The following is an 18,106-nucleotide window of genomic DNA, read 5'->3' as shown; positions in this document are numbered from 1 at the left end:
TGTCTGACATAAAGCAGGACTGAGAAAAACTAAAACTTACGAATCTTAGGGGAACATTTGGTCGATCATGTTGTGATACATAGATGAAGGAAGGCACGCTTGCAATTTTTTGGAGGTACGTACGCTACAATGGCCAACGACAATCGCTGGTCTAAGCAAATGGCATCGATATAATCAGCCGCTAAAACCACTTCGTATTTTTTTCGTTACTAAGCAGGATATGGAAGCACAGCGAATGGGTCTGGTCAACCACACTCTTATACATAACTCACTCATCGAGTCCGTTCTATATAATGCGGCATATTCTGGATTTCGTACGAATCGAAAATTTGAAATTTTTGTATAGAAAATTATAGGAAAATTTCATGATTTTCGATTCGTACGTAAACAAGAATACGCCCCAATATATGACGCATGATCAGAGTGTTCGAGGGCAAGATTTTGCGAAAACTTTACGGCAGAGAAAGAAAAAGGCCGCCAGCCCTGCCAGGAAGAGAGGAGGAGTTGAGGGACTTTGCTTCAGTTAGTATTTCCAATTGGCTTCCGTTGGCGCAAAAGGGAAATGACTGGGATATCAGATGAGTTCTCTGTGGCTACCGAGTTAGTTGTTAATAGCTGCAGCCCGTTTAACCTACATACATATGTACATACATACATACATAAATGTAGTTTCATACGTACGTAAAATAAAAGAAAAAAATAAGTTAAGGCTTTTAAGACGTGCATACACAAACAAGGTTTTGTATGTATTTATGTGTAGAAATTCATATTTGTTTATTCATTTTCAAGCGGTTATCTTGAAGGTGAAGCATGTTAATTAGCGTATGTATATTAAGGAATATAACACGCATAGCAAATAATGCGCAAAACCAATAAAAACAAACCGCATACAACTCAATATAAACAACAAACAAATAATAACACTGGTCAACAGCCGTTTTGGCGTCAACTTTTAAAACTTTAACTTAAGACTAGAAATTTAGAAAAAAATTTAATTTCCTCCATGTTGCTTTCTAGATTTTGATTTCTACAGAAAAACACAAAATTGTATCAAGAACCGTTGCATTTGCTACATTACTATGCACATAAAAACTTTCTCTTTCGCGACTTTCGTCAATGAGGTGTTGTGAAGCAATCACGTTCATTGAACTTAAGAAATCTGCATCCTCTATTAATATTCTTATTTGTGGGTCATCGAAAATTCCCGCTTTTTTCTTTTCTGTGGTTACACCAGCAATTTTTTTTTCCTATAGCACAAGAAAAACATTGCCCATTTTGCCCAAGTTATTCAGCTGGCAATATAATTTTATTGCTTAAAATCAAAAGTGGATTTACGGCATTCTGCCAGGCTATTTCTAGAATAAAGTCTAGTACATTTGAATAAAAAAAAAACAATAAAATTTCCTGGAACGTCAGTTTTGTATCTGACCCCCAAGTCCTTTCCTTTCCATTCCTTCGAAATCACTGTCACTGCACACTTCATTAAAAATTTCTTCCTATTATGGGTCGCAGTTGGAACAAAGTGATGGAATGGGTACTTCTTCTAAATGTGGTAAGAGTTTTCCAGCGGATTATAAGTATTGATAAATATTTTCTTAACCGACTTCAAAAAAAGGAAGAGGTTATCAATTCGTATATTTTTATTTTATTTTTTATTTTTCACTGGAAAGGTGGTACCCCAAGGGTGATACCTCAACGGTGGTCTCATACTATTTTGGTTTAGTTCAGATGGTTGGATCATGAAGAAACTAACGGTACCCCTAAATTTGTAAATGAGGACTAGCTCTTAACCGCAGTTCCGCCCGCATAAGGTTCGATTGGGATTTAAAATTTAACAAAAAATTAAAAATTTGAGAACGAAACTTTTATTTATATAAATGTATGTACATTTACTAATTATTTTTATGAGTGGCCAATCTCTTAAAAAAAATTGTCTGAATAAAAAAAAAACTAAGACATTTTTGTGATATCAACATCTCATTGTTAGATATATTTAATAATAATAATAGATTGGCGCTTATACATATGTTAGTGTTTGGCCGAGCTTCTCCTCCGAATTGTGGCGTGCGCCTTGATGTTTTCACGCAAAGTGGACGGACCTACAAGGTTTACGCCGACTCCGAACGGCGATTGTATTTTTATGAGAAGCTGTTTTTCATGGCAGAAAAACAGTCGTAGGTTTGCCATTGCCTGCCAAGGGACGACCACTGTTAAGAAAAAGCCTTTTTTCTATATTTTTTTGCGATGTTGCTTTGACCAGGGTTTGAACCCAGGTGCTGCGGAGTGGAAGCGCGCACTGCTTACCACTACACCACAGCAGCCGATATATTAATCTAGCTTAATAATACAAATATTTTGGCGCTCACAATTTTTTTAAGTAGTTAGCCGAGTAAAGGCGAACGATACTCCATTGTGGAAATGTTCACCTTAATTGAATTTGATTTTTTAAACAGGCGCCATCCTCTTCAAAACTTGTTTCTTAATAAAGCTTTTCTCAAACCGTTTCGTTTGACATCCACATTTTAATATTAAATTAAAGTAACTGATTCAATTTAATTAGACTTTTAAACAGGTGGCAACAAACCTAAAAAAATATTTTCGATATAAGTCGTATTAAGCATCCTTTTTTAAAAGGTGGCAACCCCCTTTAAACATATTTTCGAACCAAAGCTTTCTAAGTTTTCATTGTTGTAAAACTTCATCAAAATTATTAATAGAGCTTGACTTTTTAAATTGGTTTCAATCCTCTCAAAACAAATTTCGAAATAAATCTTTTCTAAATTTTGTTCGTTTGGCATCCATATTATAAAATTTCGATCTACTTATAATTTTGAGTAAAACTTAGCTTTTTAGGCAGGTGGCAACCCTCTATGATATATGTATGCTAAATTTTATACAAAAAAAAGTGTGGCAACTTCCTTAAAAAAAATAAATAAATAAATAAGCTGAAATACCTCCAGCCATTTTAGCGTGAAAGAGCAACAACTTCTTTGCGATGAAGACCTGACATTAAAATGTTATTTTATTTTTTTTTTATTTAATAGAAACTTAGGAAAAAAATTAATATTTTTAGTGTATTCAATGAATCCCTAATACCAAAGCATTAACGATATTCCGTCACCAAAGTTTTTTTTTTTTAAGATTGTTGACCTGTGTAATGATTAAGGAAAGCAAAAAATATATATAAGCAAGTAAATAGAAAACTCAACTAATGTGAAAACCAAAACAAATAATGTGACGGAGTAATTGAGAAAACGAGAAATAAAAAAAAAAACAAGTACATAGCCGTTTAGTGGTATATGTATGAATACTCATTACTGTTTGAATATGCGCCAACTGTTGCAATGTATCGGCGTTAATCAGCTATAGGCGCATGTGATCTTAAAACGTAAAAATGTCAAAAGCGCGCCATTGATTGCAAATTGGAATTGTATGTTTTAATTCTAATTTTAGCTAAGAATTTAAAAAATGTAATTGCATTAAGCACGCGATAATTTATTTTTTAATTTTTTTTTTCTCATTCGCTTTGGTTAGCGTGCCGTTCATCAACACTTCAAAATCTCGCAAACCTGTATAATTAATTTTTAATTTTTATGTTATATATCAAGCCGTTGTTACAACATTACAGCGGGTTTTTTGTTTTAATTTCAAATGCGCTTACAAGCAGCTGGTTGAATTTGATGTGAAAAACTCGAGCAGGAAGTAAATAATGCTTGATGTAAAATATTGCAACGAAAATACGTTTGATACACGTTTTCCAAACAGATTTGATAAAAATTTAAATACCTTTAAAACGTTTACTTCCGCTAATAATGATACTTTTAGAATTTTTGATAAGTATTTCATAAAAGTTAATTTGGTTTTTATTGTTTATTTCTTTTTTTTTATGTGAATTTGCGGTCAAAGGTATTACTTAACTTGCGTTCGCAAACCTTTGGGAGGACATAACAATGCTTGAAAATTTCAATGACGTCAAATATTTGGTATAAAATGCTCTGCATATCTGCACTCATTGTGCGCGACAATCTAAGGTTGAATATATAAATTCACAAGGCTACGTTGAAGAAAGCTTTCAAGAAAAATTAGGCAACGTACTTTTAAAAAATTTCTGATGGATGCAGATGTGGGTGGACCCATCGGACCTTGCGTACAAAACGTTGATGGATTCGTATGTTCACAGAATAAGAAATGATAGGCACGCCTTGTCAGAATTGCTGATAACAGACACTTGTAGTTTCGCTAAGGCCGTTCAGACTGCCGGATCAGCCATCAATTTACATAAGACACTGTGTGGGCTTGATACCATTGGTAAAATTCTGGATTTGCCACTTCTCGAAAGCCCAAATTGACTTTTCAACATTGAATTTTGCTTTGGTACAGCGAGGCCTATGATAGACGCGTTCCATGCTGAGATAAAGATCGTCTGCGATGCAGTAGACGGTATCAAATAAGGAAATTTTGTAAAGTATGGACACTACAAAGAAAGAAAGATACTTTACGACTCAAATGACGTAATAAAAAGGTTTCAAAGGCGGCGGTCCGCAAGCAAGGTTCCATCTTATGGAACACAACGTACGACGGAGTCCTAAAACTTAAAATGCCTGAATGCACCAATGTAGTCGGCTACGCCGATGGCATTACAACTTTAGAAAAACGATTAAATCTTCTTCAGGCCGTCCATCACGACGCATTCTCTAACGGAAGCAAAGCTGGAGCTTGCTACTCAGGTTGATCCCGAATCAATCATTAGTAACTGTGGGCGATCATAGGATAAGGTCTGAGCTGCATATTGAGTATTTTCATATCAGTGTTCATCGGCTCTAAAATTAGCACTTAAAACAAGGTGAATTTCAACCCATTAAAATTGAATTCAAAATGGCTTTGGTTGAAACTCACTTGAAAGTGAATTGGAACAACCTGCTTGAGTTGAGTAGCTGAAAAGGCAGTAAGGGTAACCGAACATAAGTAGAGGCCCAAGCGAGGCCAGGAGACAGTTAATTTCGAACGTAACAAAATCAGGTGTGTTATACGCAGCTCCAGTGTCGTCGTGCGAAAAAGTTCGGCCTTAAACACGTTTCGGCAAAATACAGTGTAACTGCTTTAGGAATAGCTTGTGCCTATCCCACGGTGTCCGATTGAAGGAAACCGCGTGTTAGCTTGCAAAGTGCCAATAGATCTTCTGGCATGCCAAATTACTCAGCTTTAAACAATAAGCATCGAACTGCCGCCGGTTGAAGCGAAGAAAAACGCAAGACGTAGTACTCTGGCTGATTGGAAAAGTAGATGGCATCCGTCTACAAAAGGACGCTGGACGTATAGCTTAACTCCTGATATTGCAAAATTGTCACGGCTTTTTAACAAAATATTTGTATAACCGCAAAAGAAGAGACGCTGCCTTTTTAAACTTCGAGTTCCGTTCGGACGAAAAACCACTGCATGCTATTTTAACGTCCGTGTTTCCTAGGCAGAAAATAAGGAGAGGCACCCACCGCACGAATGGCGCCGTAGAAGGGCGCAAATGAACTCAAAAAGGCAAAGAAAATTTGTGACCAAAGGAATACGCAAACATTTCAGGAAGGAAATAGACAAGCAAGGTTTACCTGTCAGAATATTTTCTGTATATAACTAAGAATGAATCAGTATTGAAGCCTTAAGGAAATTCCAGATGAAAGTTCTATCAAGAACGAATCTGTAAAAGCACGAAATAAACTGCTGAAACTAGTTTTTTCTTTATAATGGGCAACGAATTCACCTCATCTTTCTGAACAGAACTTTCACACAGCCGTATCTAGAGGAAATGCCACTAAAAAAATTTTGAACAAAAAAGCGACAAAATTTCAAGGATAATCCTTATTTGTGGCATCGTGGAAAATCAACAGTGATTTAACCAAACCAAAACTTCAATAAAAATGTTTAAGTGTTATTACCAAAAACAACAGAGTTACATGCCACTTTTTAAAAAGCTCTACATGTTTTTGGTACTGATTTTATAATGTTTTTTTTTTTTGCTTCTCCTGTAAAATAAAAAATTTGTTGTGAATTAAGGTGACGATATGTGCTTGCATAAGTATTTGAAGGAATGCTTAAGAGGAGACTGGTTCAATTCTTACGCTTACATGAAGTATTTACTTTTTTAGCTCGCCTCGCTTCATGACACTAAGGACGGACTACGCTTTGTAAGTCTCAAAATTTTATTTGTTACTAAAATATCAAACTACGCAGTTGCACTTACAAATCATTTTTTATATTTCAACTGAAGTTTTGTTCGAAATTTTTGCTTTTTGTTTAGTTCGTTACCCCCCGATTTGGTTTTTATTGACATGCATTTTCAACTTACTATCTCCTTTCTGCTTCGGTTTCTTCATTTATTAGCGCTTAAACTGCAGTAGTGGTGTGTCACGTGTTTGTATTTAAGACCTCCATCTGTGCATTTTTTTTCTTCTTTTTGCGTTTTGTTATTTTGGTTGTTGCGTTGGCAACTTTCTTATCCGACGCAAAAAAAAAGTTCCTTCTTTCTTACTTATGCTAATTTTCTTTGTTACGCTACGCTTTGCATATTAAGTTTATTTCTGTATTGCAGTCGATTTTTTTTTTTACATTTTGTGTTGCAATTATAGATACAGTCAGTCAATAAAGTTTAGGTGTTTTTCACTTGCACTTTTTATTTACACTCTTTAGTAAAAAGTTGAGTACGCATTCAATTTTAGTATAACAATTGGCATGTCTGAGGAAGCAACTCATTGGAATTTTCTCTAATTTTGCACAACTCTGATTTTTGGGGTTTTTGTTGTAGAATTAACCATATTTTTATTAATAATTTGGCGACAATTAAAATATTTAAAAAATAGTTGCCCCTATTGCAAAAAATCGCTGTACATAAACTTTATTGATTGACTGTACATACGTTTTGTCGAAGTGTGCATGACCGCTGCAAAATTGCATGACTGTAATTTCGCTTTATCTTCATTATTATTTTTTTTTTGTTCTTCGTTGCGCTCCACTTTTGTTACGGGTGTGGCGAAAGTTATTTGCAGCGAATAGGTTTTAGCTGGCATTGTTGTAAATAAAAATTTCATCGCATTTAGTTTGTAACTGTTCCCTATAAATACTATTGCATGATTTTTTCTGCGAGTTTGTTTATCAGAAGTTTAAACGAAGCAAAGAGAATAACAGTAAAGAATACATAATTTGCATCATTTATAAACCATTTTGCATAAATCCATGGGGCAACGCACGATATCAAAAGCTTTAGCTTGCATCTGAAGGTTAAAAAAGGAGGCGGGGCTGGAAGTTCCAACTTGCCTCTTTAAACAATTTTATTTTTTGAAAAAAATAAAAACTGTTGGCGGTAACTTCTCAATAGTTCTAGGGTTCCTGAAAATGCAAAAAAGGTTTGCAAATTTACGCAAAAGAGTTTTTTTTTTGCAAAAGGCGAAAAAGTGTTTTGTTCGAAAAAAAGAAGAAAAAAACTGTTCTGAGTCGCTTTTTCGTAGTTATAAGAGTTCCTGATAGGAAAAAAAATCTGCAAAATTAGGCTGAAACAAATTGTTACAAAAAGTCGAAAACAGATGGTGTTTGACAAAATAAAAATAAAAAATAAATAAAAACTGTTCAGTTTAACTAGTTCTAGAGTTCCTGAAAAGGAAAAAAGAAAAGTTCTGCAAAATTACGCAGAGAAAAAAACGCTTCAAAAAAGTCGAAAAAGTTTAATGTTTGAAAAAAATATAAAAATTAAATTTGTTCTGAGTAGCTTTTCTATAGTTCAAGAGCTCCTGATAGGAAAAAAAATCAGAAAAATTAGGCTGAAACAAATTGTTACAAAAAATTGATGTTTGAAAAAATAAAAACTGTTTGAGGTAACTTTTCAATAACTCTACAGTTCCTGAAAAGGAAAAAGAAAACTTCAAACAAAAAAATCGACAGTTTCATGTTTTAAAAAATGTATCAAAATAAAAATTGTTCTGATTAGGTTTTCAATAGTTATTGAGTTCCTTAAAAGGGAAAAAGGGTTCTGCAACATTAGACCGAAGCAAATTTTTACAAAAAGTCGAAAAAATTAATGTCTCCAAAAAAACTATTCTGGGTAGTTTAACTCTTCAATAGTTCTAGAGTTCCTGGAAAGGAAAAAGTGCTGCAAAGTTACGCGAAAAATAAACTTTTTTAAAAAAAAAATCCGAAAAAAAGTATTATGTTTGAAAAACAGAAAAATAAAAACGGTTATGAGTAGCTTTTCAATAATTCTACAGTTCCCGCAAAGGAAAAAAGTCTTACAAAATTAGGCCGAAACAAATTTTTACAAACAGTGGTAAAACTTAATGTTTGACAAAAATAAAAACTGTTCTGGGCAACTTTTCAAGAGCTCTAAAGTTCCTAGAAAGGGAAAAGTGCTGCAAAGTTGCGCCGAAAAAAAATGTGTTAAAAAAAGTCTAAAAAATTTAATGTTTGAAAAAAAGTAAATATAAAAACTGTTCTGAAATCAAAAAAGAGTTCCGCAAATTTCGACTTTTTTGAAAAAAAAATTCTCTTCAGCGCAATTTTTCAGAACTTGTTATCCTTTTCAGGAACTCTAGAACTAAAATAATAAGATTTGGCAGAGTTTTAAAAATAAAAATCTACTGGTATTAAATGGTTATTTTTGAAGGTGATTCACAGAGAGCAGTCGAAATATCGGCAGAATAAATAGAATGGCAAAAATAATAATTGTTTCTTAGTTAATAGTCTAGCCTGAAGGTAACAAAAATTATTACACATTGTATTCCGTTGACGGTAAAAAAAAACAATAATAATAATAAACGTACAATTACTCTGTTAAATCAGGTCCGATACCTCAGCTTTATTTACGCCTATTTTTGTATGCTTTCGACCTTTTATATACTTCTCTGTAGTTAGATAGATGATTATGTATGATTATAACTTTTATCACAGCCATTATCTGTTCAGAAAACATTCGATGGAAATGTGCATATGCTTACAAATATTGTAAAAAAGCAAAATATAGCAACCAGTGGGAATGAATATTTTTATTAATAAATTAATTTCCTGCACATGACACATGAAAGTATGCTTAGGAGCACCTAATTGCCAACATTCTAATTGAATTTAATAGTCAAACGTTGAATGCAGCCAGATGAATTATAGGTTCCTGCTATATATACGAATAATTTATAGTTTTACGAGACATACAAACTCGCATATGTATGTACATACAAATTGGTTGCTACTTTTCGCATCGCAGCTGCGAATTGTCGAAGCTGTTGAATGTCTGTCAAGTGTCAGTCACACTACAGACACAAATCAAAGCACAGTCATTCGTTTAATACTAGTGCCGGATGGCAATAAAATTTTTGCAAAAGTCATAAAGACAATAAACATTAACAATTTTCTAAAAGTTCGCCATACTCATAAATCTTCAAATTAACCATATACATTACATACATACATACATACATATAAACGTACGTATAAATAGTACTCATATGTAAGTGCAATAGCATCATGTGATGCTGGCACAAATATTTATTTGTGGTACATCAATTTATGGCACAAAACAAGTTTAGCAGAGCTAACAATTTTGAATTAAATAATTTTTATTATTCTTATTTTTTATTTTTACTAATTTTTATTCACTTTTCGTTTTTTCCTAGATCTAGAACTTTTGAAAAACTACTGAGTACAGTTTTTATTTTTATTTTTTGTTTTCAACCGTTTTACCTTTTCGCCATTTAAAACAAAAAATTGTAGAACTTTTTCTTTTCATAAAATCTACAACAATTGCAAAGCTACTCAGAACAGTTTTAAAATATTTCTTTTTTTAACTAAAATTTTTTCACTTTTTTCTGCGTAATTTGACAGAACTTTATTTTTCTTTTCAGGAAATCTAGAACTATTGCAAAAGTATTTAGAACAGATTTGTTTATTTTATTATTTTAACATTAAACTTTTTCGACATTTGTGAAAAAAATTGCAAATTTTTTCCCCCTTTCAGGAACTCTAGCGCTACTCAGAACAGTTTTAATTTTTATTTCATTTTTCAAAAACTATACTTTATCAACTTTTTTGACAAGAAAACAATTTTGCAGAATAATTTTCCAGAACTTTTTCCTTTTCAGGAACTCTGAAAGCTACGCAAACTGTTTTTTATTTGCCTCTTCAGGACATATAAACTGCGTGAATATTGCATACACACTTTTTGAAACAATTTTTTTTTTTTTTGGCAAAATATCCAGACTTTTTTTTCAACACCTCTATACATATTTTTGTATTCTTGCGTAAATTCGTATGCTAACTTCACAGACATCAGTAACTTGGACAAATAATATAACAATTTTTTCTAAATATTTGTATCTTAATATAAGGATGATAAATATGTACTTTACAATTATATAAGTATATATTTTTTCAGAAATCCGTGACTTGACGAAGTCTGCATGTTACACTTCACGTGACCGCGCCCAGATAAGAACAAGAAATTATATAATTCTATTCAAACCTTAATATTATGCTTCTGCAATTCTTTCCATAAAAGCTGAGTACATATTCGCTTGATCGCTTACCTGAAATGAAAAATTAAAACAAAATATAATTAGTATATATATGTGTATATATATTTTTTTATAAGTTATAAATAAACAAAAATTTAAAAATCTATGTACATACTTATTTCTCAAAAGTATTTTTGTATCAGAACACGATATATCCTTTAATATTTTATCAAATTCAATGATTGAGACCTTATTTTCTGCTTCTGGCAGTTATCGCCACCTCGCGAATTACAGGGTACAAGGACTCCCTGGATCTTTGCACAGATGGAGAATATAAGAGTTAAGAGTTAAAAGAAAACAAAAAACGAATGAAACTTTTACTGAAAATGTAGACCGAAAATGCAAGTAAATAAGTTCAAATGGCTTTATAAATTTAAATTTCGTATTCAGATGGCGAAAAAAAATTATGAAAACTCGAAACGGTGGAGAGAGACCTGAAAAAATTCAATTTTGTATGTATTACTAGTAAAAATAATGAAAAATCTTCCATGTCCGATATGTCACGCCCGTTATCACATTTTAATTCAAAATTCAACCAAGAATGAATTGCTCTTGATTAAAAATGAATTGGTTGTAAGGATCCGTAACTTGACTTGATGATGGCGAATTTTTTTATAAGTGACTCTTAAGTCGTATGAATGTCACGTCCGACATCATGGAAACATCTACATACTATATAGCAAACGGCTCAGAATTAAGTAAGTCGAAATTAAGGGTCCGATCTATTCAGCTGGTTCACACCTTAATGAAAGAAAGTCACTTTGGATAAAAAAAAACTTTCCACAAATCTCAACCGATTTCGTAAATTTTTTTCGTTATTCGTTTTACTATTAGGACGTGCTGCGCACCGATTGTAGTACGCACCGCTAACGAGTCAGCCACAGCGGCTTTTGTTTGATTTGAATGCACATGTGTAGTAAGAATCAATTAATTCTTTTTTAAATGTTTTTCAAATATTCTTGCCAATTTTTTAGTGTACCAGCGATCTAAGATATATTACATACATTAATTATTGTCATTTAACTAAAGTGAAAGCCTAAAGTTTTTTTTATAATCTTGGTTAAGACTATGTTCAAACAGGCCAATTAACAATTAAGCTTTAAATTGCGTCATTGAGTTTGGTGTTCACACACACGTCAGCTGCGCAATTAGCGATACGAAATCAGCTGCTGGATTACCAACAGTGATGGAAAAGTTGATACAATCGTACCTTTATTTAGTTTGAAAGTACATTCGATACAAACACAATTTTAGGTACATTTGGAACGTAGCCAAATAACTTCGCAGGAAATCAGTTCTTATTTTTATTTACATTTCAATGCATTTTCTGGTGCGGCCGTCTGGTCTAATAGCTTACCTACTTTGTGAAGGGGCATACAAATGATACAGAAGGGTGGTCAAAGTAACGCAACTGCAGTTGATTTCGCCAGATAGACGGGAAATTTTTATTTTTAAAACGTCAGATCGAAGAACTGGGAGGAAAGTGATTCATCTTTTCTACAACATAGTTTTGTCCCGCGCTGCTAGAAGATTTAGGTACATCTATCTACTTTTAGGTAAAGTTTTCCATAAATTAGGTAAAATTTTATAATACAATCTTCCATCCCTGATGGAATATCAGGTGCAATAAACACAACTCCAAGTCAAAATTAAACATGACTAGCAGGGTTGCATAGAGAATCTGACACAAATTTATTGCCAATTAATTTTAAATTAATTCCTTATTAAGATTCCTTTATATTTTATAGTGTCCTTCAGCCCAATAGATACACTAAGGCAAGACAATGGAACGATAAGCTGTATGTACTTTAGAACGGCAGAGACATTGTGCAGCGAATTAAAATACATATAGCGGATCCGCACGAAAGCTCCAGCCCTGAAAGTATACATACAAGGTGGGGTATCCTCTCCGATGGAAAGTGCAGGCTAAGAAGGACTTACTTAATTTTTCCTGTTTTATTGGACTCGGCTAAAATCGCTTAGGTGATGACAGTGCCATAAAGAATATATACTTTATATAGAACAGTGACTACCAGGCGCACGGTAAAACCTGTCTATGTACAACGCTGCTCTATGTATAATCTTAGTTGCTTTCTCCGTGCACTTAAAAGAGGGCTGACGGAAACGCGAAAATTCTATGGAACGATTGCTGGCGCTTTGTGAGCTCCAACAATTTCAAATATTTGGAACATCATACAAAAAATTTTGAGCACAAGAAACAAAAATTTGCTTTTCTTACTCGAAGTAATCGCTTGCTACTTAGCCAACTGACTAACATGGAGTTTGATTCGGAATCTAAATTCACTAGAAATGCAAGGCGTTTTAAATTCTTTCTTGGCTTAACCGCAAACTTATTCCTTGCAGCCGATTCATATCCATACATCACAAAAAAGTGTTAAAAGAGAGCTCGAATCCACATGTTACGCATTCTCTCAAGTCAAAGCCTATACAAAAATAACTCCTAACTCTACTTAATGTCTGCAGATACCACTGACACAGAAACATACAAACATATATCTCACCTCAGAAACTCAACCAAGACAAAAGCCCATTTCATTTACCTGTTTGACATGCTCGCGCTTCGCAAAATCAATCTGGCCGGGGTTATGATCAGCAATGGCCAATGGTTCGGTGGCTTGCAAAGGTGCAAACGCCGTCGGCGGAGTTGTTGTATACTGCCATGCACTTGAGGCAACCGTAGACGCTGCTGTCACCGTAGCAGCATTGTCGGTTGTCGTCGATTCTGTTGCCACAACGAGCGGACGCGTCTCTTGCGCGTTAACGAATTGTGAAAGTGACTCATTCAATTGGCGGCGAGTAGCAGTGGCAGGTACCGAAATCGAATCGATATTGCCATCGACAATGGCGCTGGTTATGGGTTCGATGAGCCTATCGAGCAAGGAATTCACCGATGAGGAAGACGTCGTTGCGGAGGCGTTAGCTGCAAAGCTTGCATTGGCGACTTGTGCAGTCGAAAAATTGCGCAAAGCAATTTCGATGACAATTTTATTTTGTGCCGCATTATTAGCTGGATCATCACCAAACCCCCGGCCATTGCCACTATTACCACTGCCGCCGCTACCGCTGGCGAATCGTTGTAAATTCTTCGGATGCGTTGCAGCAATATAATTCAAATCGCTGCGCGACAAATGATGTTGTTGCAAGGTAGAGTATTGTTGCTCGACGAGCGCGGCACGTGTTTGTACGGCATTCGCACCGGTAGCGGCCGCCGAATCGCTGGCGACTTTTTCGCGCAATTTTATGATATTCGAAATGTTGATGCTGTTCGTCAGCGTTATGCCGACAATGCAGACGAGCACAATGGTGATTATGATGCCGAGTATGACCAGTGTGTGTACGCGAAAACATTTCCGGCTGCACATTGTTTGTTGTTGCAACACAATGAGGGCAATGACGGAGACGACGACGACGGCGGCGGCGGCGGCGACGATGCAAAACAAAAACAGTGGCAAATATGAGGAAGACAGCGGGGGTGGGGGAGAGAAGGTGGATGGTTGATGGAGGACTCAAGTTGACGTTGGGAGATAGTGGTCGTTGATAAAAATGCTTCGGAAAGTTTTCTATTATTTATTTTGTCTTCTTCTTATTGGCGAGCAAAGTCAACGGATGTCAGCTTGCAAATACAGCAGTCGGATTTGCGTGATTTTTTTTCGATGTTTAATTTATTGTATTCGTACACAGTGTCTTACTATACTTCTTTGTTTGTCACAACTAATCACAATTTAGAATTTATTAGCAATGCGAAAGAAACTAATTTTTATTAGAAAATACAATTTTTGTTATTTATAAAATTGTTTTCAATCCAAAAAGCAGGGATTTCAAACTCAAGCGTTTCTTGCTTTACTTTACGTTGTTTCGGATAAACTTATTTTGAATTTTTTTTTTAACATTCACTGTTAAAAAAATTTTTAATTATGTTTTTGAGTGATTTTTAATACATACTTTTAATTTTTCAGTTTGTAAGTATTTTGTGAGTTGTGTGTGGATCGGCGTTGATGCTTGTTAAGCCATTTGATTTTACTAACTTTTTTTGCACAAAAAAATGTGTATCTTTACATTTTTTATTTAGATTTTTGATAACTACACGAAAAAATTTGTCAGTGTTTTAAGTATTTTCTCTAAATTGTTGCGTATCCAGTTTTAGTTGTATTTATTTTGTTGAAAAATATGTGTTTAGTTTGTAGAAAATTATTAACAATATTTTTTTTTAACTTTTTCCGCACTTTGCTTCTGGCGTTTATATTTTTAGACACTTTTTTAATGCATTTATTTTTATAAATTTTTTATTATTTTTTATACTAATTTTTAAACTTGCAGGTTTTATTCATTCACAATACCCGCTATTTTATTTTTTTATCGACTTTTTAAGGAATTTAAAAATTTTTTTAATTCTTTTTATTTTCTTTCTCAGTTTTACAAATTTTTTTTATAGGAAATCTATTTTTCGATCCTTTTCTCACTTAAAATTTTATTAGCACGTCTAGAAATTTTATTAATACTTAACTCAGTTCAATAGCTTTTCACCTTAAGCTCTGCCGACGCCTTTTCGATTTGCAAACGCTACCTTAAAAATTTCACGTATTTGCGGCTTACTTACATAAAATTTGTATGTCAAGCTTATTACTTTTTTCTTCTTTTTTTTTGGTACTTTAAAAGGCACAAATATTTTTTCGAAAAAAAAACAACAACAATAGCAAGTATGCTATTTTTTATCTGCTATTTCTTCTGCAATATTTTTTCCTTTCAATTTTTTCGTTTAAATCACCGCGCACCGAACAGCTGCAACCGCCGATCGTTGCTCATTCAATACTTCTACTAAGTACTAACAACTAACGCAAACAACATACCAACCAACCGATCAAGTATCAAAGCAAAGCGCATTCTTTTTGTTTTCATTTATTTCTCGGCCACTTTGTCAATTCCGCTTTGCTTATGCTACTTTTTGTTTTGCCTTCATTCGAGCCAAACACTTTTGTATTCGTTTTTTTTTGTCTTAGTCACTGTTGCACCTTTATTTAGCACAACACAAAAATTTATCCGTTCGCCGTCCCAGCGTTCAACCAATTTAATGTTCAATACGCGTTGACGTTCACATTGACGTCGTCTGCAACGTTCGCGGCTGAGACACGAATGAAGCCAACAAAGTAACACAAGCTTTGCGTGTTGGCTTGCCACTGCAGGAAGTCGACGGTAGCAGCAGAGCAGAAAGTCAGCTACAGAGCGGCAGCGCGTTGCGATAAGATCGACGTTGAGCGGCACGGACGACGCGCGGTTTGGTAGCTTGCAATGCGTGCGCGCGTGGGGGTCAAACTCCACAAAAGGCGAGCGCGCGAGCGCTTCGTTCTAGTGACGTTGACGTCGTGCGTTGAGCGTTGCGTAGAAGTCACCGCCGCGGCTCAGCTCAGCTCAGCTTCTCAGCCGTGCGTTGCACGTTTCGCAGCACACGCGATCGATGACGCAGCCGAAATTCAAATTCGTAAAATAAATGCAACTCTTGAATGCGCGGAGACAGAGATGGTGAGTCCGCAGCGAATATGCAGATAAGAGTTCTTATTTTCTCTCGTTCAACGCGCCTCCGTATTCACTATAGACAATCATTCGGTTTGTTTGCTGCTCAAAAATGTTAACGTTAACAGCGGAAACTCGGCTACTGTTAGCAATGTTTATTACCTGTTGATCTCTAAGCTCTTACGTGTGCTGAGTTTTATTTTGTTTTATTTTATTTTATTTTATTTTTGTTAGCTTGTTGTCACAGCCGCTGCTGGCGGGCGCGCTTATGTTGACGTTGTTGCAGTTGGCGTCGCTATAGACAACAACAGCAATCGCAGGTATGTATATGATCGCCATTGTTTTTTTTTTTTGTTTGCTTTCTTCTTTAGTGTGCGTCAACACGATTAACGGTGCTATATTTGTTTCAGCAAATGTATTTTTTATGGCCGCTAAATTTTATTTGTTTGCTTATAAGATTATTTTTTTTTACTGCCTTCTCCAAATATTACAAAATTAATATTTAAATAAATGTTGACTTCACGTATTGCACAACCGTTATTGTTTATTGCGAATTTTATTGCACGACTGCCTTGTCTTTCCTTATTTACTTGATTTTAAGTAGTTTATTCACTTTTTCATTAAATTTTAAATTTTTATTTGCATTTATATTTTTATTGTTTTTTTTTTGCCCTTTTCTTTACTCGCGACTCTTCTTATGCCATGGCATAGTTTTACATTATTAATGCACAAAACACAATTACATTATTTTTTCATTTTATACAAATTGTACATTCAGCAAATGAATTGCTTTCATTTGTGTTTGTTTCGTCACAGCTGTCTTTTAAATTACTAATTAACCGCCACATTGGTTTTTTATTGGCAAATATTTGCGAATTCCAATATATACAAATATAATAATTGAATAAAAATCAACACTTGACGATGGCGTGTTGATCTGATTTTTCTGCTATTCTTCTCTATTGGTATTGCATTTAATTTCCAAGCGAAAGCAAGCGACAGATTTCGTAGCTTGCCTGGCTGATGGTGGCTCGCTCTTTGCGACACTCACAGCCACTTAAAAGTTTCCCCTGGTTAGCTGCAGCGATGCTTTCTATGGCGGCCGGCTATCTGCCACCGCCTGTCAATCTGCTAACTGGTTGCAATTGGTTTATGGCTGAATTATTGGTCTGTCAGTTGGTTGCCTAATAGTTTCGATGCTTGATTGGCGCAGACTTTGGCACATCGTAGTTTCAAGGACGAATGCAGTCATTATCATCACATCAGCATCATCAATTACTTAAATGTGATAATTTCTCTGGTTGGAAAACTTATTTCACATGGCTGTTTTATGCAACGTTTTATTCAAAAATTAAATTTGATTATCTTATTCATAAAGTTATTGCCTGTGTGGAAAAATTTTTAATACATTATTTAGCCTTATTCAAAAACTATTCTTGTTTATGTTTTTTTTTTTTAATTTTTTAGTAATATTTTTTTTTTGTTTTAATTGTTTTTTCACTTTTTTTTTTTAATAAGGCCTTTGTGTTAATGTGTACTAAGAATATAAAAGCCTCAAAGTATTCTCCATAGAATCAATTTTTGTATATGGAAACTTTTCCTTCATACATAATTACCAGGGTTAGGATTTAAAGGCTTAGTCGTATCTATAAACAAATTAGATAATTACACGTTTAATGTCTTCCTTGATTTAAAATTAAAATTTTAATTTAGTCTTTTTTGGCCTTTTTTGACTATATTACCTTTTTCTGCCTTTTCTGCGTGTTTTGCCATTTTAATATTTAACTCTTCATAGAAGTTCGCTGTATTGTACCAATCGTGTGACTACAAAAAAATTATCGTCCCATTTTTTTTTGTACCAACAGCCCGCATGTACAAATCCATGCAAAAGTACTAATCGTGTGACACTGAATTCAAATGTGCAATATTAAAAAAAAAAACAAATTTCCAAAATTTCGTAAAAATTTCGAGAGTATGTAGTTTTGTAGCCCATTAAATTCTAGAAGAATAAAATTCAAATTGCTAAAAATTATGGT

The 18,106-nt window shown here is 34.2% G+C and overlaps 1 protein-coding gene across 1 annotated transcript; it reads right to left on the bottom strand.

Moving 5' to 3' along the window:
- Positions 1 to 13,102: 13,102 nt before the first annotated feature.
- Positions 13,103 to 14,553, bottom strand: LOC108372991 (uncharacterized; the record flags this gene model as incomplete). The annotated part of the gene is made up of 2 exons (XM_017628822.1): positions 14,505 to 14,553; positions 13,103 to 14,273 (listed from the first exon to the last, which is right to left on the bottom strand). A coding segment is annotated over exon 2 (822 nt), but the record flags the coding sequence as incomplete, so codon positions are not given.
- Positions 14,554 to 18,106: the final 3,553 nt, after the last annotated feature.

This window comes from Rhagoletis zephyria, unplaced genomic scaffold (assembly GCF_001687245.7).
Source record: "Rhagoletis zephyria isolate East Lansing unplaced genomic scaffold, Rhagoletis_zephyria_1.1 Rzeph_scaffold_06241, whole genome shotgun sequence".
Taxonomy (NCBI): Eukaryota; Metazoa; Arthropoda; class Insecta; order Diptera; family Tephritidae; genus Rhagoletis; species Rhagoletis zephyria.
The sequence above is the reverse complement of the archived record's forward strand: the minus strand, read 5'-3'. Positions and strand labels throughout refer to the sequence as shown.